Here is a 24,855-nt window from a genome sequence, read left to right as displayed (position 1 = left end):
TCCACCATGTCAACTTAGGCACTAACTTCATTAACAAGACTCCTAAAGCAAAAGAAGTAAAATCCAGAATCAATAAATGGGATCAAACTAAAAACCTTCACAGAAAGAAAGCAATCAAGAACGTGAGAAGAGAGCCTGCAGAATGGGAGAAATTCTTTACCACATGCACTTCAGATAGAGCATTAATCTCCAGGATATATAAAAAACTTAATATCTAAAAACCAAATAACCCAATCGATAAATGGGCTAAGGAACTGAACAGACAATTCTCAGAAGAAGAAATACACATGGTGAACAAATATATGCAAAAATGTTCAACATCTCTAGCAATTAGAGAAATGCAAACCAAAACTACTCTAAGATTTCATCTCCCTCCTGCCAGAATGGCAATTATCAAGGATATAAATCATAATAAATGTGAGCGATGATGTGGGGGAAAAGGTACAAACATACATTGCTGGTAGGACTGCAAATTGGTGCAATCACTATGGAAAACGGTATGGAGATTCCTCAGAAATCTGGGAATGGAACCACCGTTTGGCCCAGCTATTCCACTTCTTGGTTTATAACCAAAGGACTTAAAACCAGCATACGACAGTGACGCAGCCACATCAATGTTTATAGCACTTCAATTCACAATACTATGAAACCAACCTAGGTGCCCTTCAGCAGATGAATGGATAGAGAAAATGTGGCATATATACACAATTAAATATTAGCCTTAAAGAAGAATGAAGTTATGGCATTTGGTGGTAAATGGATGGAGATGGAGAATGTCACACTAAGTGAAATAAGCCAATCCCTAAGAATCCCATAGAAGTGAATGCTGTATCTGATATGTGGATGCTGATTCATAATACGGTGGGGAGCTAGGGAAGAACAGAGGGACTTTGGATCAGACGGAGGGGAGTGAAGGGAGAGGAGGGTATATGGGGATGGGAAGGATAGTGGAATGAATCAGACATTATTACCTATGTGCATATATGATTATATAACCAGTGTACTTCTACATCATGTGCAACCAGAAGAATGAGACGTCATACTCCATTTATGTATGTTATGTCAAAATGCATTCTACTGTCATGTATAACTAGTTAGAACAAATTTAAAAGTGTAAAGATAAAAAAGAAATAGTGAAAAGCTGGAAATAACTAAATCTTAACCTTAGTAGCTTCGAGACTGTGTATACATCCTTTACTTGGAGACTGATTTAGCAAATTTAACAAGTAAATGCTGAAAAGATAGCAGAAGTGAAAATAAAGGGACTGGCTCATTGGTAAGGGGTGTGGTAAATAGACTGTGATAAATTAATCCCGCAGAGTTGTGCCGTTCCCTACGTATTGAAGGGGACTGGTTTCAGGAACCCTCCATGGACACTGGAATCTATGGATATTCTCTGCCTGGGCACAAGTTCAGGTTTTAAAGGATTTAGAACAAACTGTGAAGAGCTCTTGACTCCAGGTAGAGGATTATGAAGCAGAAAACAAATACATGACACAACTTAGCACCCATTAAGTTTCTGATATTTGCTCTTATATTGACATATTACATGTTCCATGATCTTACTATGGAACATAAAGGTGGGTGTTTTTTTAAATAGGATAAGACACTTCTGAAAGCTTATACCTAAAACAAGACTTTGCTAAACACACCTGCAAATTCAATCATTAAATTTCTCATTCATCAAAACAAAGAAATAGACAAATTTAAAATCAGTCACCACAGATGTCTCATGGGATTGTAAAAGCATCTGACCTGAATGAGAGCCCGAGAGTGAACTGAGAAGTCTGGCCTGGGGGTGGGTTCCATCAAACAGTTCTGCCAAGTCATTCAGCGCTGTCTGGAAGTACGCAAACTGCCCGAACACCACTGAAAACAAAGGGCGGAGGGAAAGATGCTTTAGAAGGGAACAGAGGCCAGGGTGGACGGCGCTGGCTGGTCCCCCAAGCACCACTACCTCAACATTCCTGTAAAACATAAATGGGAATTTATTTTTTCTGTATTTTTTCAGTGATAAAACAATTTTACTTTACATCTTGTTTTTTTGGTAGTTAATAAGAGGAGAGAAATTACTGCTCTCTGTGTAATTTTAACATTAAATGAGGATTTTTTTTTCTTTTATTAAATACTGCATTAAAATAGTAGAAGAACATCTATAAAGGCATCCCATTAATTTTTGTGTAATCAGAGACATTTTATTCAATAAAAAATAAACAGATAAAAATGCATGGTAATTTGGTGAGTAATTTAAAATTCGTTACAGAAAGTTACTCTATTAACAATTTATGTTAACCCACCGTCAAATTCATATTAACTTGTTCATACCCTTGATTCAGCAGCACACGTAGGACTTGCTTATTGTTATTCCTCTGCACAATTTTATTTATCTTATAGGTTAAGTTGTGTGAACACCCCTTCTCCAAGTATATCATAAATACATACTATACAGTGAAAAATTTAATTTATATTTGTGAATTCAAATTGGTGATAGAGAGTCTTTAAATATTTAGGAAATCCTGTGATTCAGCATCTATTTCCAAGCAATAGCAACTCATCCTTTTCCTATTTATGTGAAAGCTGGGCCGTCATTCTAAATCATTGGAGCAAGGGGTGGAGACGCACATTAGCTGTGCGAGCCCAGGTTCTGTGATAGTGAGCACACAAGAGGCCATCTACCTGCAGGAGTATGCATGTCTCTGTCTACACACGCACTTGAGTGCTGTGTATGTAAAGAGTGTGCACACGTGTGTGACATGCCTTGTGAATGGAGAGTTTTAAGTTCCCTGGGAGGTAGCTCAGAGGAGCCTGTGGACAGGAGGCAGTTCCCCCAGCGAGGTGCTCCACAAGTGCGCGGTTCAGAGGCTACAGCTAGGAGAACGTCACGATTCCCTACATTTCTAGCATGTGCCCCGCCATTTCCAAAATCAATTTTGTTTTCATCATGTTGGCGGTGGAATACTTGGGTGTCTTAATCAGAACAAAAGTGAGCCATCTACACGTAATTCCTACTTTTGTTCAAGAAATCTTTAGCAAAACATCCGCTTCATGGCAGGAACTTAGAGGAGGGAAGAGGACGCTGATGTGGTGGCAGGACTGCAGCAAGCAGGGGCGCGGAGTGCACACGAGGAGGAGCCACGGTCCCTCTGGGGGACTCCTTCTGAGGGCTTCCGGGGCCCAGTCTAAGAGCCTGGGGCTCAAGGCAGGTGCACTCCAGGAAGTCATCTGCTGAGAGAACGGTGCACAAGGGACCAAGTGCACAGCAGGACTCCAGGGACTCAGGCCGCAGGAGGGCTGTGTCCAGCTGTGGGTAAGGCTCACATTTCCCAGGAAGGTATGCAGTGTCCCCCAAAGCTCGGGTGTCAGATTATGCGATAATTTTCAGATGTAAAATGATTAGATGATGAGAGGTGTGACCTGATCATGGATTACTGCACTTGAAGCATTAACTGGGTGGTAACTGTGGGCAGGTAGGGTGTGGCCGGACAGGTGGGGTGTGGCCAGAGGAGGGGGTCCCTGGGACTTGCCACTGCGGGAAGTCTCTCTGTTTCTCTGGTTCCGTGTGCGGAGCTGCTTTCCCCGGCCACACCCTTCCACCATGATGTTTGCTGCATCTTGTGCCTGGAGCTGGGGCATTTTTAGGCCATGGACCACACCTCTGAAACCATGAGCCAAACAAACTTCTCCTCCTCTACTCTGTTCTCATCAGGAGTTTTGGTCACAGTGATGCGAAAGCAGACTCAAACAGTGCTTCACCAGTGAGAAGAAAAACACTGCCCCCCCCTTTGCTGTATCCTAAGGATGGACTATAAGGAAATCCTTTCACAAGTAGGCCACAGTGAGCGAGACTTTGGAGGTGACAGTCTGAATTGGCTGTCACTTGGTGGATCAGGGAAGAAGGTGACAGCCCATATCTCCAGGGCCTGAAACGCCCGACTTCAACACATACATTTCACAGAGTAGGCAAAGGAGTGGGCGAATGTTTATCAAGATGTTAACATGATCCTCTTTGGTTTTACAAAGGGTACCTGGGGCTCCCTGGGGTGAACACAGACACCACTGACATCTCTGAGGACCTGTACTTCATGCCACTTCCCCTTTGCGGCCTGTGCTGACCACAAGGTGGGCAGCCCTTCCTGCCCAGACAGCGTCACGTCACCTCCTGGTTCACACACCTGCCGAGCACACCACACACAGAGCATGTCAGGACACAGGCCGTACTTCATTCATATTGGTGTCACTGGCACTTATCAAAGTATGGAATTGCTGAACCAATTGATTAATGTCCCAGGAAACAGTAGGTAAGGGGTAAGAAAGGTCAAAATCATTAGGGATTTTCCTTAAGTATTTCATGTAACACTTTCACTCCAAACTAAAGCTTTAATTTGATGGAGTGGGGTGTTGGTGTTCCTGAACTATTCAGGTTGGGACCTTATAATCAATATTCAGGATAGGGCATGTGACTTTTCTTGTGTTCAAAATCACTGTTGCATTGTGATGTGAGGTATGATTTATAATAACTGCAATCATAGACTGACTGCTGTATTCCAATTTGATAAAGACACTTTGATGCATAAAAGGTAGAAAGAGTAAAGTAACTGGAGGAATTGGAGCATTTGGGGGAATGAAGAAGCTTTCCCTTCAGTGCAGGGTCAAGGCTGAGGTGCACAGGAGACCACAGCCCCACCTGCCCACTAACAGACCTGCCCGCTGTGCCCAGGGATGCAAGTGTCCTGCCCCCCGCAGGGCTGCTGTGCAGGCCTCCCTTGCCCAAGCAGGCAGCCAGCGGAGAGAGTGATTCCTCAGAAACACTAGGAACCGCCTGGCCAGGTTCTGGGGTTGTGGGTCAGACTCCTGGGGACACGCAGCTGTAGCACGTTGGCAAAGACCTCAGGGACACCTGGGCTGCACCTGAGAGTCTGCACCTGTGCTGCGACCCCTACCTCTGCATGATGTCACTGTTAGGAGCTGGATATTTACCAAATGACAGGAAAATGAGCCCTGAGAGAAACGTGAGAAACACGACAACGAACTGAAAACCAAGTACTTTCTTACCAAATTCCTTGGGCACGGTTATGGAGTAGAGGCATATTTGGCCAGCTGTGTAGTTATGCGGGTAGTTTGGTGACAGGACCACCCCTTCGGATCCCGTGTACTGGCCGCCGCATGGAGCTGGAAAGAGATCAGTGTGAGTGACAGAGTGACATGCAGGACAGTGTGAGCGACAGCTGAAGCCCAAAGGTGTCCTGGGAGCAGACGCTGCTGGGGGGAAAGCGCAGCGAGGCTCGCCCAGGTCCTGCTCTGCAGGGAGACCCAAGGGAGCCAGGCCACACAGGGCCCCGTTAGAGGGGATCTCCTGGGGTCTCAAGACCGGTCCAGGCAGGTAACAATAAAACAGCGGATCAACTGTAATAATTAATCCCTTTAAAAGGCTCCTCCAAACACCGTGGCTGATCCCAGTCATCCTGTCACCATGAGAGATGCGAATCATTTCAGTTTCCTTCACATGAAACTCAGAGAATGGCACGTTTTCCTTTGCAGGCTCTGTTTGTTTTAACTTTGCATTTCATACACGTAGCTGAAGGGTAGCACTCGGGAATGCTTCTGGGGTCTCTAAGTTCACCTTAGAGCTCAAGGAACACCCAGCCAGAGAGCTGGGGCAGAAAGAAAGATGCTGAGCAACAGAGAGCTCAGTGTCTGTGGGTGTGCCTCTGGTGTACATGGGTGTGTGTAGGAGTGTGTACATGTATGAATCCCTGTGTATCTGTGTACATGGGTGTGAATGGGTGTGGGCATCTATGTATCACTGTGTGCCGACATGGGTTTGTGAATTATACATGTGTATAGGTGTGTGCATGTGCGTATTTGTGTATGTGTATATGCCAGTGTGTATGTATATGTGTACATGTGGGTGTCTGTGTGAATGTATACAAGTGGCTGTGTGTATGGGTGTATCTGTGTGTATAGGTGTGGCTGTGAGTATGGGTATGGCTGTGTATGGGTGGATCTATGTGTGTGGGGGTGTATCTGTGTATGGATGGATCTGAGTGTGTGTGCATCTGTGTGTGTGTATGGGTGGATCTGAGTGTGTGTGCATCTGTGTGTGTATGGGTGGATCTGTGTGTGTGTATGGGTGGATCTGTGTGTGTGTGCATCTGTGTGTGTGTATGGGTGGATCTCTGTATGTGTGCATCTGTGTGTGTGTGTGCATCTGTGTGTATATGGGTGGATCTGAGTGTGTGTGCATCTGTGTGTGTGCATCTCTGTGTGTGTGCATCTGTGTGTGTATGGGTGGATCTGTGTGTGTGTGCATCTGTGTGTGTGTATGGGTGGATCTGAGTGTGTGTGCATCTGTGTGTGTGTATGGGTGGATCTGAGTGTGTGTGCATCTGTGTGTGTGCATCTCTGTGTGTGTGCATCTGTGTGTGTGTGTGCATCTGTGTGTGTGTATGGGTGGATCTGTGTGTGTGTGGGTGGATCTGTGTATGGGTGGATCTGAGTGTGTGTATGTGTGGATCTGAGTGTGTGTATGTGTGCATCTGTGTGTGTGTGTGCATCTGTGTGTGTGTGTATGGGTGGATCTGTGTGTGTGTGTGTGTGCATCTCTGTGTGTGTGTGTGCATCTGTGTGTGTGTATGGGTGGATCTGTGTGTGTGTGGGTGGATCTGTGTATGGGTGGATCTGAGTGTGTGTATGTGTGCATCTGTGTGTGTGTGTGTGCATCTGTGTGTGTGTGTGTATGGGTGGATCTGTGTGTGTATGGGTGGATGCAGTCGTTCTGGTCACTGGTGTGGTCAATTAGTCACTTGGCTACCTCAGTTGTGGGAGGCAGAGACGCAGAGTCAACACACAGAAGCCGGGAGCTGATGAGAACTGGCTGGTGGCGACCTAGATGATGTCCAGTGGCTCGTTTATTTTTGGAATGCATACAACTGTTATAGGCTCAGGTGGGGCATCCCATCCATCATACATAAGGAAGATAATATCCATAAGCCAATCATCTTATGCCTATGGTAACTGCACTGTGAGGAAGCTCTAAATATTGCTATTGTCTGGAAGGGTCTTTGTCCCTAAGGGAGGGGCCTTCTGAGTCAGGGGTCTCAGGCCCCGAAGCTCCTGACTATGGGTTTCCTGGCCTGGCAGCTGGGTCACACTGACCACAAGTGCTGAGGCTGTGGTTTCACTAAGGGCTCCCAGAGCAGAGCACCCCATCCTGCAGGCCTTCCTGTCAGGCCTGAAGAGCGTAGATTCTTCAAGCCCTCCAAGCTGCTCATAGCTGCTAGCTGATAGCTGTAAACCAAAAGTTATTCCAGTGGATCTATGTGAGTGTGTACGGGGGGATCTCTGTGTGTGGGTATATCTGTGTGTGTAAGGTTTATCTGTGTGTATGGGTGTATCTGTGCGTGTGTATGGGTGTATCTGTGTCTGTGTATATGGATATATCTGTGTGTGTATATGAGTACATCTGTGTGTGGGGGGGTGTATCTGTGTGTGTGTATGGGTGAATCTGCGTGGGGGGTTTATCTGTGTGTGTGTATGTGTATGGGTGTGTCTATGTGTTTGTGTGTGGATGTGTGTGTGTGCTCATCTGTGTGCGCATGTGTGGGTGCATCGGCATCCTAGAGCAGACATCCAGCTAGAGCACAGTCACGCGGTGCTCAGTTTCCAAGTCTCCAGCTCCTCTGCGCCTCCTGTTTGATGTGGAGGGCTGGTGTGCCCTGGCCTGTGCAGTGGCAGAGTGGGCCAGCGTGGAAGTGCCCGCTGCCAGCCTGCCACCCTGAAGCCTGCCTCCTGCAGCCCTCCTCTCTTCTCATCTTACACACCCCTCGGCTGGCTAGGACTCAGACCGTTCAGAAGTCCATATTTCTACAGCTCGCTTCTCCTTGATATGGTAATTTTCAAAAAATAGAAATGAGAGCATACTGAATCCTTTGAATGTTAATCAGCACAGTTAAATCCTATTAATGAACTGAACATTCTCCACCATTAATAAAACTCAGAATATGCAACTGCTAATGCTCAGACACCTCATTCATTATTTTCAAGAGAGTTAATGGTTTGTCCACCAATTTCCCAAATCCTTGTATTTCAGTGTCTTGGAAAGCTCTAAGTCTATTCTAGAAGTCGAAGAAAAACAGCTGAGTCACCGGTGTGCTCTGTCCCTGCTCCAGAGGCTGGTAGAGACCTGAGCGAGCTCAGCACACCTCCATGCCAATGCTGTGATTCAGAACGCCTTCATCATTCCAAATGACATCTTACAGTTTTAAATAGAAAAAGATCATTTTCACTTTGGGGTGGAAGATACCTCCAAAGCTGAAGGCACCCAGAAAAGTGTTGGGAGCCCCCTCCTCCGTGTAGATGTGCCACTCAGAGTCATCTCCATCTCATCACATGAATCCAAACTGGCTATTTCAGGAAAATCACCTCTTTTTTCTCAAAGGTTTATAGACCAAAGTTGTGAAAATAAATACAAATAAAAAATGGAGACTTATCTCCTTTTAGCCCAGGCACGTAATACTCTGGCAGATCATTTTGCAACCACCGCTCTTCAAGAGTAATAAATAACCTATTTCAAATTTCAGAGAAAATGTGTAAATGAAAAATGGAAAAAAAATGACTTTGCCAAAATTTTGATGCCCAAATTTTTAGATATTAGAAATTTATTCTTCTGAAGAACACTTTCTGATGTAGTTCTTAAGGTGTGGCTACAAACACTTTGTCCCAGGATTGGGTAAAAGAGCACTGCTGTTCTAAAACTCAAATAAGAAATGAAGAAAAACGGTGTTTGTTTTTACCACTAAATATGCTTCTGCCTGACATCCTTCCTGAAACTTAAATCACCACAACTAAAAAATGCATCCCACCGGCCACAAAGATTTCTGGAATTGAGAAAACATGCAGAGAATGCTTGTCGATTCTTAATAACCATTCTGTTTCTTTTCCTATGCTCAGGTAGGGAGCAGACCTGCCCCTTCTCTTACTCTATATTAATGTGAGCACAGAATAAAAATAAGTGAGTGTGTCCCGTTTGACAACTAACCTGCTAAACTGCTTTGTAGGTGAAAAAAGATTGCCACAGCATTCGTGGCAGGTGGTCAAATGAAACCTAACCACCCATTTGGTTAACTGTACATCCTCCAGGTGAAGTGACCATTTCGTCCAGCTGAGTACACCAGGGACCATTCTGGCAGACAAGAGCCATCCTGACCAAGAAAGGGGCTCTGTGCTAGTTCAAGTTCAGTTCCACTTCCATAGCAAACCTCAATGGACAAAACCATGGGCCATCAATAATACCATCGTGAAAAAATTGTTCCAGGCATCTGATGCAAGCTGGTGCAGCATTCACTGGCTGTGCCTTATAGTACAGAAACTGCTAAAGGTCTGAACTATGGCAGAAGCCCCCGAGCATGACTGCTGGCCCGAGTGACCACTAGCACTGACTGATGCACACAATGCCCCACTCTCCACGAGCGATCCCACACACTGGGGGCGTCATCTCTGCTTTCAAGATTTGGAATATGGAGTTTTATTCAGATGCAAGTGGAAGGCCATGAGCAGAAGTCTGAGTTCTGTGTTTCATGAGCATCGATGACTAAAAACCAGGCCTGACCTCACGGGACTTCAGACTTAGAAAAAGAGGAGACCTCTACCTCAACAGCTGATCACAGACGGAGGCTCCAGGGGGACTTCCCTGCTCTTCCCGGTCCCATTTTATCCTCTGCTAACCTGCCACCATTGCCTGGAAATTAAAATTTCATTTGAATTTAGCACCGAGTAGATTCCCTTAATATCATCCGTGTGCAAAACTCACAAAATCCAGGATCTTTCCTTCATTTCACTTCCTGCTGCTATCTCCCCAACACTCATCCCCGCAGGCAAAATCCTGGGGAGTCCCAGTGGGTGCCCCGCTCAGCAGGGAGCACACAGCGCCTCCTTGGGAGCCAGGAAGAGTGGGGATCAGAGGGTGCACTCCAGGCCCCTCACAGCAGGGGCCACGGGATGCCCCCTTGCTCAGGACCTTCGCCTTCACACACCTCCTGAGCCCTGGAAGGCGTCCCTGTGGTCCACAGGTAAGAACGGGGAGGGTCATCGTTGAGGTCTTCTTTGACCCTAGCATCATGCACTCAGTTCCTACTCCACGCAGCCTCTGGTGCTGGTGGACACGGGGCCTTCATGGAGGCTCTCAGAAGGACAATGGATTAAACAGACAGCAGAACAGATCAGGATGGGCTGTCTTTGCTGGTTTGGGTTTTTTTGCAAACACATTTTTTAAATGCCTATCTGGTGAGACGATGCTAGTGGAATTGCAAGGCTGACCAGAGGAAATATGTCCCCTGCACAGGTTAAGATTATGTCCTAAAGTAATGGGGAGACCACGTGCTTCGGCCTCTAGGTTTTTATTTATTTACTTAACAGAAGCAACCCAGGGCCTCATGCGTGCTAGGCAAGTGCCCCACACGGAGCTGGACCCCTGCCCTATTTTCTTAATCAACACCTGCAGACTGTGTCCACAGCATGAGCAGGTCTTGCCCGGGGGCCTCCAATGGAGCTACCTAGAGGAGATGCAGAGCAGCCAGCATCCTGGAGGCCACCCCAGGGCTGTCTGACCTCTGTCACTAGAGTTTAGCTTTGATTCATCTTAAAGGCTGATCTCATTTTTACAAGACGATTTTGTTAATTTTATCTCTAAATAAGGAATTACAAAGTAATTATGCTTTGGGGAAATTTTATATCTGTTCCAATGATGTATGTATTTTAAAATTTCTTTCTCTGCCCCTCGCCCTCCATTTCCCTGTCCCTCTTTAGATAGTCTCCATCTGTCTAATCAGCTAACCCAGAAACACCTAAAAAAAAAAACATAGAAACACTTAGAAAATGCTAATTTGTACTTCTTGTGTGGAGCTGGTCTAAAATAACAAAAACAAGTAAAAAGTATCAAAATACCTGAGTAAAAGAAAAAAAAAATCCCCTCTCTGGCAATCCCTGGGGATGGCTGATGTGTGGGCTAGATGGAGCCGTCAAGGACTGTCAGGAGCCGGCTGCTGGCCCCGAGCTGAGTGTCCTCCATGGCGGAGGGTGGACAGCACTGCAGCGGGAAGCCGTTTAGGTGAGGCTCCGCGAGGCAGAGCGCGGCCTTCTGCAGGAGAGCCCGTCCAGACCTACCATTGCAGGAGGGCAGCACGCGGTCCCAGGAGGGCTTTCCGTCGGCCCCGATCACACACGTGATGGACGAGGGGTCCATGATCTTGTACCCAGAGTCGCACTGGTAGGTGACGGTGGAGCCCAGTTTGAAGTCCGTTCCTAGTCTCGTTCCATTCATTATGTTCCCAGGGTCAAAACAAGCTTCCCGGGGCTTCTCTGCAGAGGAAGCAAAAGCACAATCCATGAGAGAGCTGTCTCCATTCTTCCGCATTCTTTGGTTCATCATTTGCTTATTTTGTTTAGGGGTCACACAATGCCCTGCCTAAGAATTTTTTTCAGAAATATTTATTGGTTGCCTAATGACTAACTTGACCTACTCATAGTTAAAAATAGGAAAATTCCTTTTTAGTAAACTATATTCTTTTTTAATTTTAGTTGTCGTTAGACATGATATCTTTATTAGACTTATTTATTTTTATGTGGTGCTGAGAATCAAACCCAGGGTCTCGAGCGCTCTTCTGCTGAGCCACAACCCCAGCCCCCAATTATATTCTTTTTTAAAACCACTTTTTACTACAGAATTGATATTAAATTACTTTCATCTAGGTAAAAAAGATACAGTTTTAGATTTTTTATACATTTACCTTTTTTGGCTGTGGATTTTTGTATTGAACCACATAAACTGATTCAGGAAAAAACTGAGGTTTGTTTTCTGACCTTTGTACACAGGTTACACCAACATGTAATCACCCCACACATGTAGAAAGAGATGGGAAAACTGGGTTTCCCAAAAGGAAAATGGCATCATTCACGGAGTCAAGAGCACTTTCTGCTCATGATGATGGAGATGTTGAACCCAAGCCCAGAAGGATGTCTTGATTCCTCTGTTGCTCTCTGCACTGTTTTTCCTGTCATAGCAGGAAAAATACATTTCCTGACTGGTGACGGTCAAACGTGGTGGCCTGCAATCACCACCCACGGCTTCATATTAACTGTGGAAACTGCTGAGCCTTCTTGAGGTCCGTTATCACCTGTTGACTGGGTGGTTAAACGCCCCATGGTCCTCTTCACCACACCTCAGCGAGGTGAGGGCTGCGGGGATCTGAAGTTCACAAAGCCAGGTTAACTCCCACAAAGCACCCTGCAGAGACCTGTCCAATTGGAGCCTCTTAGTGAGACATTTGGTTTTGACTGCACTTAGTGGCACCACCAGGGAAGGGCAAGGGGACAGGGCAGTGGAAGACAGGGAATGTAGGAAAGGGCACCCGGGGCATGCGTGCCCTCAACGCCGGAGATAGGCTAAGGCGGAAATGCCATGGAGAGACCCGCTTACGGGGACGCTCAATAGGCACCGACAATCGCAGCCACTCATGGGCATTGCCAAATGTCCACCCCAAACAGCTTTTTCTTCTCAGTCCTTGGCTCTGCAGGCCACTTCAGTATCTTCTAGTTGTCACAAGATTTTAAACTATCTATTTCAACAGACCATCCAAGATGTCACTAAATCAACATATATGTGTCCTATGTGATTTCAGCATTTGAACAGCTTTTGTCAGTGTACAAAGGCACGTTCTTCATGCCCTTGTCAAGTTCCCAGTAAGTCTAGCAGCCCAGGGAGTGCAGCCTGACTGGCCTTTCAGTGCCAAGATAGAAGTCACACTTCACTTTCTAGCTTCAAGTCATGAAAATCTCTGGGGCAGAGACAGAGAGAGGATGTGTGTGGGAATAATGAGATTATTATCAGGTTAGGCTCTAGGGTAACTTCAAAGTAGACAGATTGAGTGTTTTAGCTCTTTTCCTTTTGGTTTGTCAATCTTATTCTCTGTAAAAATCCATGAACAGCAATCCCTTTATTCATTAAAGAAAATCAAACAAATGTAATCAGCTCTGGGAAATGTAAAGGAAGAGTGAGTCTTTTTTTTTTTTTTTTTTTTTTAACCAGGATCAATATTGATTTGCTTCTGTTATTTCCTCTTATTGATGGTCTATCACTCTCCACTCTTCCTGGCAATTCCACAGGTGGGTCTTGGACCAAATCCACACTGCAACCTGTCGCAGGTGTGCACAGAGCAGCAGTAACGTAGCTTGGGAGGCCATCCAGCACACCTCCTAGGAGTGGACATTGTGCAGTGGAGGAGAACGGAAAACAACATTCCTACATGTTGAAAAGCCCTGCAGGAAGCCAAAGGGGGCTGCCTCGCTGGGTTCATTCAGTATCCGTGGTTGTATTTTAACAGTCTAAATCTCAACATAGGCCAAATAGAGATTTCACTGCAATGGTTCACTCAATCTCTTATTTGCATCTTTTAAACATGCTAAATATTCCATCTATTGCAGTGATCTCTGACATGTAACAACGTGTAGCTTATTTGCATATTTGGGTCCATGATGCAGACACAGTGGTGAAGAATCTCCACGGGCTTCACTGTAAGGGCTCTGGCCATGGAAATGTTCAGCGTTCCTCTGTGAGCAAACTCCCGGGGTGCATTGTGGGGCAGGCACTCTGTTTTCCACACTTGGAATATTCTGCAGTTTCCCCCAGGAACTAGCAAGATAACTAATACAGGTGTAATACCTAGCTGCTATAGCAATGCCCTGCATGAGGAGGCTCTGTGCTAGAGTCTTATTAACCTCGACCTTGATCTAGCCACTTAGCTCCTGGGAATAATGGAACTCTCTGGTTAGACAACCACAATGTGTCACCAAGCAGTGCTGAGCCTGAACCTGTCCATGTAACAGTAACTTCTTGAGAGCTACACAGCCTCCCAACATTGCACATTGCAACTGTAGAATGTAACTGAGGAATAAGCTGCCTAATGTTGCTAATTCTGTAACCTGCCTGGTGACACCACGAACCATAATGCACTACTAATGCCAGTGACCTAAGGTGACCTGCTGATATAAATAAGACTGGCATCTTGGACAAGGGGCTTGCTGCCTTTCTGCCACTTTGCCTCTGCACCTGGCTCCTGTCTCCATTTTTACATCTGTTTTGTTGTTAGTCTCTTGCCAAGCACAGAGTGGTACGTGGGGACCAGGGCTCTCTGAATGCTTCCTTGAAACCTATTTGTACATTTCAATGGCAGCTGACATGTTCATGACTCTTAGTAGCAGCCTTAAATGCCATGAAAAACATAGAACCTTTAAGAAATTAAGGGAGGAAAAAATACAACTCTACGCAGGTAAAAGCCATTCCCGTCCCTGTTGTTTGATGGGTTACCCAACAAAAGGTGCTGAGCATCTAGTGATTACAAGTATTAATCTTGGTTACATTTTTTCTCCTTTAAAAGAGTGAAAACTGTTCAGTGCCTGTCCATCAGTATGTATCCACAGCCTTTTCATCCATTTGATCATATTTTGCTGTAAATCTCTTGTAGCTTGGCTGGCTGTTTGGTGAAGCTTCACTTACACAGCTTGCCACTTTGTGCCTGTGATTTCGAGATCTGATGGTGGCTTTTTTTCAAATGAGTGGCATCTCATCTTTTGGTTCCTTTTACCTAGCTGTCAGTTCAGGACACTCGGTGATAAATCACTGGCCCTCTCTGCTTACCACATGCCACGTTTCCTAATTGGATGACTTCATAACATGAGTGTCCTGCTGCTGTCCTTGTCTGCTCTGCTTAGGAACACTTGTGCGTCTTCCTGTTCTGGGGGCCAAGTGGATGGAGCATGCCAGGTCCCTCTAGTGACCCTGAGTGCCGCTGCCCTGTGCCCTGGGTCCCGCCTGCCTTCAGATGGCAGTAACGCTCTTGGCTGGTGAGGTAGCACTGGCATTGCTTTCCCAGGATTTTTTTTTCTTGGACTCTATACAAGAACTTTTTAAACACTAAGAGCTACAGCCCTCTCTCAGGTGGCTGAGCTGCTTACCCAAGAACCCCTCAGAAGGTTGCGTGTATGTTACTCATGGGCCATTTCCCCATTCAGCCCTCGACGGACTTCCCTAGGAATGCCCGGGAGAAGAGCAGGCGTCTGAGCAGGCAGGGAGCAACATGCGTTCTGCATTCGGATGCAGGTTTGTCTTGCTCCTTGGTTTTGCTTTGTTTGGGGCTACGGTAGAACAGACACACCTGGTGAGGTGCGTTTTAGAGAATTCCTGTTAACACGAGAACTTTCTGACGGTGTGGTAAATGTGTGGTGTCACAGTAGTTCATAAAAGTGACAATTTCTATTTGAAAGGCACAGGCCCTCCTCTGATGCTGAATCCTGTAATTTTTATTGTACATTTTAATGAAGACTTATAATATTTTTATGTTTTTGGGAAAATAGATTAATTTCCTATTTAAAATCATGAAAAAAAATAAACCCATTAAAGAAGTAACAGAATTGAAATGTATCCTGTTTTCCTTTATAATTCCACCTATGAATGGAATTCAAGAAGTTTTAATAAATATTTCTATTAAATTTTTGATAAAGCAGTGTGATAAACTAATATTTTAGCAAATTGTCTTCTCTAATTCTTTGTGTCATACCTCACATTTTCTTTGTTTACATGAGAAATAGATTGGAAAAAATAATATTCTTTTCATGTGTTCAAAGGTAAAATGCTCAGTGCAGGTGGATGTCAATGACAGGGCATGGTGGACCGAAAGTGGGCCCCTGACCCCACAGCCAGAGCACGGTACCCTGCCCAGGGCCAGGGCTCCTCACAAAACCAGAACCCCCAGGCAAGACCAGGGCAGGCAGCAGCTGGTCACAGTGAAAGGAGCTGAGATGAAACTGTGATAGTATGGCGTAGTAAAATTGAGTCATCCTCAAGAAACACATCAGAAGATATCTGCTGATAAAATCATCAAATTACTGAAGATGTAAACCATCATTTATTTTTAAACAGCTGTGAACTTGGAAAATATTTTCCCATCTTGGTTTCTCTCAGCCCAGGCAGAAATGTGTCTCTGGAATTTTGTCTCCACTAGAGAGAGGACAGAGAGGGACACGTTGACAGCTCAGGCTAGACAGATATGAAGATGTCGTGAGGAAAGTGCACAACTAAACCAAGTCAGACACAGGCCAGCGCCCCGCCAGTTCAGCCCACCTCGTACCTTTGAATTCAATGGCAAACCCGGACAAGCCCACAGAAGCATCGCTCCGAAATGCCAGGAAAAGGCTGTTCCCACTGCTCTCGATCCTGTCTGGGGCTTGAGAGCCCTGGAAGCTTCCGATGAGAGGACTGTTGGAGTCCTCACCTTCGTAGACATGCAGGAAGTCGTAGCTGGGCTCCATGTTGAAACTGAAAGGACAGAACCCGGTTACACTTGGTCCCCAGACGAGGACACCCTGTCTTTCAGGAGATGACCAGTCAACTTTGTTTGCTTTTGTATAATAATTTTAATAATTAGGGAAATCGAAAAGTAACATGTAATAATGAGCAAAAATGTAAAATGGCATTTCCAATGGCAGTGAATACTCTTTGTACTTTGCACAATTTTGAAGATGGCTCAGAGAAACGCATCATAGTAACCTTGGTGTGACGCCCTTGCCCGTGTCCTGAATTGGCTCATGAGATGTGATTTGAAAGAAGTAGCCTCAGAGGAGTGAATTCCTACTAATCTTTGGTTTTTATGTGATATACCTTTGGCATTACTATATACTTTCATAGTTTTAAAACTGCTTTTTGTTTAATTTTAAAAAATGCAATCGTCTCTCTTTCCTTAGACAAATGGGCCAATCTTGACAGTCGCCCCAGGGAAGAGTGTGAACTTTCAGGTATCGAGTGTCAACGCCCGACTAGTCCAGCTCTGGCTCTCCCTCCCTTCCTGCCTCCCAGACCCTGCTCTGGGTTTTGCCTCTCCCCTTCTCCAAAGCCGACATACAGCCTGTCCCCACAGACTGACGTAGGGAGTGGGCTTCCACTGAAGCGTCCGGGGCAGGCTGCTGTGGGGTGAGCCTGGCACAGGCTGGGAGCCTGGGCCTTGGGCACTCTCCAATGGGAGTCTGAGGCTGGCCAGGTGTTACGAGCTGGTTGGACTCAATCAGCCAACCAGGAGGAGCCACTGGGGGCGGGTCATCACGCAGGCCAGCAGGCCCTTCTCCTCTCCTCTCACATCCAGGACTTAATCCAACCACTATCCTGTCACAGGAATTTCTGGTATGTGAGACAGAGACGCCAGGGTTTCTCTGTGGTCCCATCACAGGGCTCCTTTTGTCTGCAGAGTCAAGGAAAGAGCCAGGACAGGAAGTCCCTCCCACGTCATGGGCTTCTTCCTGAAGCATAGGGGTCTGGGAACAGCAGGGCTCTGCTCTGCCCTGCATCTCACCGCCCCTGCAGGTCTGGGCTGCACTTCACTCCTGCAGTGGGAGGCCCTGAACACAGTGTCTGCAGCAAGCTGTACCTGCTTTCTTTGTCTGTTTATCTGCAAGTTCAGTGAAGTCAGAAATGAAGGAGTGAACCATCAGAGTTGCTAAATTTAGGAGGCTCACGGGAATTGTATAGACCAAGGAGAATTTTATTGGGATAATGATTTTTTTCAGAGTATTTTGAAAGGATGTTATTAGAATCTGGCCATGTTCCATCCCCAATGTTTGGCAAAGCCAATCATTATTACAGATTATTTGTTGTGCACTGAAAATACAATCAGACACACAACTCAGGAAGCAAATTTCATCTGGTATCTCATTTTAGACAAGGTGTAGTTCATGCAGAGAAGTCTAGAGTTGAAAATTCGATTGATTACAGTTTCCTTGAAGATCTTATTTCTACCTGTGACAGTTGAACATACCTATAAGGCCTGTGAGTACTTTCAAGTCTGAGCAAGCCTGGGGCAGCCTTCTGTTGGGCCCTTAAACATCTCTGATCCTACCCAGGATCTGGCTTTCACCTCCCTACCCCACAGGTACAGCCATTAGGGTCCACCCCAGCCCACACAAACGTTCAGGTGGGAGAAGTTGCAGGATCAGGTAACGATCTCTAGGAAGAGTTGGAAGAGATGCCGGGGCCTTCTGCAGAAGACTTGCTACAGAGACCTCTGCAACACTGAAAAACTTGGCTGATACAACTGCCTCATGAGTCCTCCTATGAGGTGCACTTTGGGAACTTGGTCAATCAGTCAGCAATGGAAGACGGCAGATTCCCTCTCTCCCAGCTAGCCTTGGATTCTACTGTACTCTTAATCTCCTGGCACTGGACCTGGTTTCCATGAGGGCATAATAGAATTCAGCATTTTAAAAAAACATATACCCAATGACATGGCCAGCAAACGGTCACTGGATCTGTGTGTTTAGTTGAGTGTCATAAAAGTCTTCTTCATCTGGAAAATTTGTAGTAGTTTTAGAAAATTCCTGAAATGATGGCTTATCAACTGCTTGAGATTCAGAATCACAGATCCTCCACATCACACTGACTCGGACCTCATCAGGAGAAAGTGGAGGAGGGAAAGCACAGCGAGGCCTGAATGTTGATGCACAGAGCCTAAAAAGAAAGCTTGCTCCCAGGCAGATGGAGACAGAGGATTAGACCGCTGGGCCCTGGACCTCTGAGCGGCCAGCGGGACAGTCCACTGCAGCGGTTACCTAGAAAAGCATTACATTCATCCAATTCAAAGACCAAAGTGGAACACTGGAGGAGACCTTGGGAGTCAATAAAACTGAACTGTGGAGTACTGTGTATATGAGATAGCATATTGTGGAACCTATAAAATATTAATAGTGCTTGAACTTTTATCATCTAGTACAGCAGGAAGGACCTATTTTTCAGACCAATACCTAACAATTCAAACCCCCAGCAACCAAGTTTGGGGAGCTTCCCTTTTCAAAGCTCGTCCACTCCTAACCCTCTGCGTGACAGCAGTGTGCTGCCTTTGGGATCATCAGCCACAGAAAGTGTACACTAGAGAAGTGGGAGGCTCTGGCTAGAATTATCCCAGAGCACCTGCCGTAGTTGATTCTTTCTGAATGTCCTGTGAGTGCAGGCCTCAGGGTGGAATGGTCACGTCACGCAGCCGATGAGCCGCAGTTAGAGGCGCGCCTGGCCCACGGAGTGCCACCCAGCAGAGCCAGCCTTTGCAGCCCGTCACCCTGCACGTGCGGACAAAACCAAGGCAGCCCAGGTGCAGAGGTGGACACTCTGAAGGGTCAGGGAGGTAACTCGGGCATGGTGTTTGAAAGCCCACTGAGCAGAGGCGCTCTGCTGAGCCGTACCTTTTGAATATCAAGGCGATGACGAAGTCCGGGTTCACCTTCACTCGCCAGTCACACTCCTTCCCGGGAGGGTACGGCTGAGGGTAGTTAGGGGACAGGATGACTCCTGCAGGGCCCGTCAGGTTGCCGCCACATGCCGCTGGCAGAACAGAAGTCACAGAGAGCGAGTTAGGGTCAGAAGAGAGCTGGCAGAGTGCGGGGGACCGCTCAGGCCCTCTGACAAAGCCTCACAGGCTCATTCCCACCCATCCCCGACATTTCAGAGCCAGAGGTATGTTTTTCATGTTAATAAATTCTACGTAATGCCCCATCTCATATTTAGGGAGAATTTTAGAACTTCTGGCAATTACAAGTTTCTTCCTATAATTTTGGATTGGACCAACTACTTGATCCCCATGTTACCAACATTTACGTGCACGACCCTTAGAGACACATACCCACAATGTCACCTAGGACATATAATGAACAGGAGCAGAACACTGACTCCTAAAAATATTTTATCATAGTGCTTAGAATATTACTATTAAAAGGAACACTTCGTGGATAATGATAGAGTGAGCTCCTTTTTCAGTCTTCAGTTGTGAGGTGGACGTGTTCACCTTCATGTTAGTAAAGCACTCATGACATAAACTCACTGTGGTTAGAAGGAAAGCCACTTTTTGTTATTGAATCTGAAATGTTTAGGATCATTTCATGCACTAGAAGACACTTCTGTTAAGCCTGCTGTTACATGACGATGTTAAAACACCTCAGTTTGTTTGCTAGCACACAGTGTGGACACCTCCGTGAGCATGTGGGTTAGGGGTTTTCCTGTCAAACCCAGTGACTTCCCACCAAGTTGTTCTAGGACACCACTCCAGCTAGACCACAGCATCCCGGAACCACCGGGGGGCTTTTTAATACCCTTGAACATACATAAGTTTAGGAAAAAAATTAACTAGAAAAGAAAATGCCCTCTGGTGATTGTTTTCAGAAAGAAAGAAAGAAAGAAAAGAAGACTTTGTGGGTCTTCAATTACTTAATATTCCTGAAGACAGTGTTTCAAGAGAAGAAACCCAACTAAATCCAGTTTTGTTGCAAACTCAATCTAATCAAAACAAATTGGTTCACAGGGTGCAGGCTGCCAGGAGAGGCCATGCCTCTGCCCCAGACTAGTGAAAATGCACAAGAGTCTCATGCTGAAAGCAAAATCTTCAACTTCAGAAGAGCCATGCAGGACTCTGTCATCTAAAAGCACTTTAAGTGGGTCACTAGGTACATAAGGAAATTGTGAAATCGATTCACCATGTCTGTTAGCTCTCTGCTACATGCTATCTAGGTGTGTGTCTGCAGATCCAGCTACTGACATCACAGGAGAGCGGTCAATTGCCTGCAGGTGGTTTCCGCCCCCCTTGCAATGGATGGTCAAGACAGGAAGTATGGTGTGAGCTTTTGGCTGAGGTATACACTATTTAGTTGCTGCTCAAAATTAGGTAATGAAGACATGAATCAAGAGAAAAATTATAGTTGGGAAGATAGTCAAACTTCACGATTTCATTTTTAAGTCAATGTGAAATGATACATTTCCTTTAAGAGATTAACTCATAGAGGTATTGCTTTTTAATATTTTCTTCCTTGAGCTTAAAAACCCGTAATCGGAAGGAAAAATTCCTTTCCTAATTTAAAAATAGGTCAAAGACTTTTAAACGATGGTTTCATTGATGGGTAATTACTCCACTTGAAAAAAACCAAAGGATCTTGCAAGGCTCCTGAGCTTCCGCCTGAGCTGGAACAGGGCTGGGCTCACAGGAGTCAGAGGATGTCCCTGGGCACAAGCCAGGGGCTGAGGGTCTAAGCAGAGGCTCTCACGTCTCCTGGGCCCACAGAGCACCATGGCCAGCACTGTGCCCAGCTCCACGGGGACAGAGGGGCTGGGCTGCTGTGCACTCCCTCGAGAGCACTCGAGCAGAGTGGCCTCCAGTGGTAAGCACACGGCTTCCCCATCACCGCCTCCCTCACGGGTCAGTTCCGTTTCACATTTTCCAGCAGATTATAATGAAGCACCAACTAAACAGTGACAGTTCATTAAGATAAGAAAGACTACTCGAGTTTCTTTTTAGAAATTAAGATAAAATGCTCTAAATAGTATTTCATGTTAAAATATTTCATCGAATGAATAGACAGTCTATGTATGTGCAATTGTATTTTATATAAGAACATATATTTCCCTAAAATGGCATTTTTGATAGAGATCTAGGAAGGTCATAGTCTACAGAACCATTTGTTATTCTTTTAGTAAGGTGAAACAATACAATTTTAATGGATATTAAAAATGTTTCTTTTTCATTTTCACAAAAGCAGTATAATTTCTAGTTTTCAGTGTTCTATTGAAAATGTACTGACATTCTAAAAAAAACATCTAAAAGGAGAAAGCCCTTCTTAGTGAGTAGGTTTTGCTTAAGGGCATGTGTCTCCATTAGGAAAGGAAACAGTGAGGGCAGGTTACAAATTTTGAATCAACAGGAATTTTAAATTACAGTGGTTTGATTGACATATATTTAAACAAGAATTATTATGGACATGAAATGTTAGATAAAGTCAATTACTATATATTGAGTAAATCATTTCCTTTATTTTACATAGTAAAATAAAGGCTCACAATAAAATTTCAGCATGGCCTCAGAGAGCCCAAGGATATTTAAGAAACTCTTGAAAAGTCTTTCTGAAGACATACTCCATGGTTAGAGCAATGCTGATGTCAGCATGCATGCATTTCCAAACATGAATTTCTTATTTTCTGCTGCCCGATACCTATGCATGTAGGCGGGTCTGGTTGCCAGAAGAAGCGGTTGTTGAGCTGCACACAGGTGATTTTATCTTGTCCTTGAAGCTGATACCCAGGGTCACACTGGTATGTGATGGTGTCTCCAGGCTCCCGGCTGTCCCCGTACCGGGTCCCATTCTGCGGCATCCCTGGGTCATTGCAGGTGGATGCCACGGATGCTGCAAAGAACAGACAAGACCAGGTGAAGAGCCGAGGCTCGGCAGCTCCCTGCAGGCACGGCCTCGTGAGTGGAGCACGCTCCGTGCACAGTCAGCCTGGTGATGGTGTCGCCTTGAACGAATCCTAGCAAAATCGTACTGAAAGTGCAGCCATTGGGGAATGCGTCAAGGTGTCGCATTTTACTGAGAACACACACATATATTCCTGCCTGATTTGCTCTTTCAAAATATTGTAATAAAAAGCATGATTCAAATAAAGATCACCAATCCCAAGGAACCTCAAGTAAAATAAAATAGGGAGAATTTTCTTAGAGTCTAAGCCTTCAAGGTGACCGACGACCCTCAACTCAATGGGAACCCTCTGCTGACTCTGGGATGGGAGGGGGTCAGAGGGGATGACTAGTCAGTATTACCCAGAATGCCGTGGGTCCCACAGATGCTTGGGAGGTTGTTATTGATAACCCCTTTCACTCTGAAGAGTTCCAACTTGGCGACCCCAATCCTAATGAAAGATATGAAAATGATATCCATCCCTTTGGTGTCCAAAAAAAAAAAAAAAAGCATTAGAATTTCAAGTCCTTTGTGCAGAAGCCAGTGTCACAAAATAGTCTGGCAGAGAGTCTATGGGACCTCTGGAGCCTGGTGACCCGAGGCTCTGATGTCGCTGCGACCCTTTCACTACCCCCAATCCCTGCTTCTGAAATCCCCCACACGGACAGTTCAAACCCAGCCCGAGTTCAGCAGTGAGGACGCAGCCAGCCCAGGTCAGAGCCCAGCACAAACCCAAGGCCAGTGCAGGGCCCTCTCCACTCCAGTCTCTGGATGCCACGTGTTAATGCCGAGCTGGATTAGGAGGGCACACCTGAAGGTCCAGCCATGCACACCTTTCCAAGTTTGCCTATTCTACCAGAACAGGTCTTGCTGGCCCTGCAGTGCTCAAGAGACTACGAGGGACAGTCTTCCTTCTCTTCCAGGCACACCAACCCCACGTGTGTACCCACCCATCTCTCCACACACCTGGTGATTTAAAGCCATGAGAAGGCTTTGCTCTCAGTTTTGTAAATTCTGGAAATTTTACATACATATGCACACACACACACACACACAATGCATATGTATATATTTATCTTATATACTTACCTTTATATTCACATACACGTATAAATAAAATCCACTTAGATATAAAGATAAAGAAGACCTGCTCTTTACTCTTGAGAAATGTCTAGCCAAATGTGAGACAGAAAAGTAGGGACCATGCAGATAAAGGATCAAAGACCCAACAGCAAGTGTCACGCTAAGGGCTTCAAGGATCTCTGGTTGGTCAGAGCTGCTTCAAATCCCAGCACCCCTCATTAGGTCTTAATTAGCACTTAATGATCACTCAGGCTCACTGATGTTTGGCTAAGCACTCAGTAAAGGAGAGACTAATATCTAGGTGATTAGCTCAGCCAAGGAGAGGAAGTGCAGAGCGTGCTAACTGGGCCCCTCCTCCTCTCCAACTAATTGAGGGCAGAGGCTGTCTTAACGACTCCATCTTTTCCCCTAATTGGTTGGTACTGAACTTTCACATGTCTGCATACGTGTGCCTACAACACAGCAAGAAGGAAAGTGAACGCGGGTCGCCCACTGCAGAGCTGGAACACCGTCCTCACACCAGTGTGACCCACGTACCCCTTCCCAGCTCACCTCCCCCTCCAGGCAGCCACCACCCTGAGATCCAGGTTGCCAGCCGCTGGCTTTTCCAGAGAGCTGCCGTCAATGTGTGCAGCTTTGTGGGCGTACCTCTGCGTCTGCCCTGGGGAGCCGTCCACCTTCCGCTGGGGCGTCCTCTCCTTCTTGCTGGGGTGTTTCTGGGAGCCCCCGCAGAGGTGCCGTGCTCTGGTTCATCTGTGGTCATTGCTGGGCAGTGCCCACTGTGAGAGTGCACCTCAGGTCCCCCCTCTTGGTGGCCTTGGGCCGATTTCTTTGGCCTTCCATGGACTGCTGCTGTGGAGACCCCACCATGTGCCCTTGTGTGCCCTTGTGCCACGTGACCTCTGCTCCTGCCTCCGGATTCCCACTTCCTAGGAGCCTGGCGTTGGGTCCCTGTTGGGCCTGGCCTGGACCCTTGTCCTGGGAGGGCAGTTAGCCTCATTCTCACCACCAGCTCCGTCCATCTCCCTTCACCCCCTTCTTTCCTACCTTTTTGCCTGTTTTGTGCTGATCAGTTTTTATGTTCTCCAGTCTTCATTTTAACATTTCCTTAGAAATTTCAACGTGTGCTGAGTTACAATATCCCTCCTTTCCCGTCCCAAATCCTAGGACCCTTCGGTTTTTATCATTCCCCCCTTACTGACATGCTGTCAAGTACTTTAGCTCTTCTTTGAAACCTTAGATTTGGCCATTGTCTGCTTGGGTGTATAAATGCTGTGGATCAGAAGCAGCATGATCATCATCATCATCATCATCATCATCATCATTTATGTTTCTGTGTACATTTACCCACTTAACTTACTGTGTCTTCCTGTCACTCACCCTAGACTTTCACCTGGCTGGATTTTCCCTCCTCCTAAACACCTTTCTTCCTTACCTCTAATAGGGACGTGGCCGTTATTTTGGACG

The 24,855-nt window shown here is 46.0% G+C and overlaps 1 protein-coding gene across 1 annotated transcript in view; it reads right to left on the bottom strand.

The window, feature by feature from the left end:
* Csmd1 (CUB and Sushi multiple domains 1) overlaps positions 1-24,855 on the bottom strand; it is a 1,338,703-nt gene that overhangs the window by 196,662 nt on the left and 1,117,186 nt on the right. Inside the window, exons 27-32 of the mRNA XM_071609340.1 lie at positions 22,063-22,254; positions 19,273-19,411; positions 16,179-16,366; positions 11,161-11,355; positions 5,053-5,169; positions 1,756-1,869 (exon numbers count right to left, since the gene is read on the bottom strand). Coding sequence (XP_071465441.1) covers positions 1,756-1,869; positions 5,053-5,169; positions 11,161-11,355; positions 16,179-16,366; positions 19,273-19,411; positions 22,063-22,254 — 945 coding nt within the window. The remainder of the gene's footprint in view (positions 1-1,755; positions 1,870-5,052; positions 5,170-11,160; positions 11,356-16,178; positions 16,367-19,272; positions 19,412-22,062; positions 22,255-24,855) is intronic.

Source organism: Marmota flaviventris, chromosome 3 (genome assembly GCF_047511675.1).
Source record: "Marmota flaviventris isolate mMarFla1 chromosome 3, mMarFla1.hap1, whole genome shotgun sequence".
Lineage (NCBI taxonomy): Eukaryota > Metazoa > Chordata > Mammalia > Rodentia > Sciuridae > Marmota > Marmota flaviventris.
Note: the sequence above shows the minus strand (reverse complement) of the source record. Positions and strands in the feature narration are given on the sequence as shown.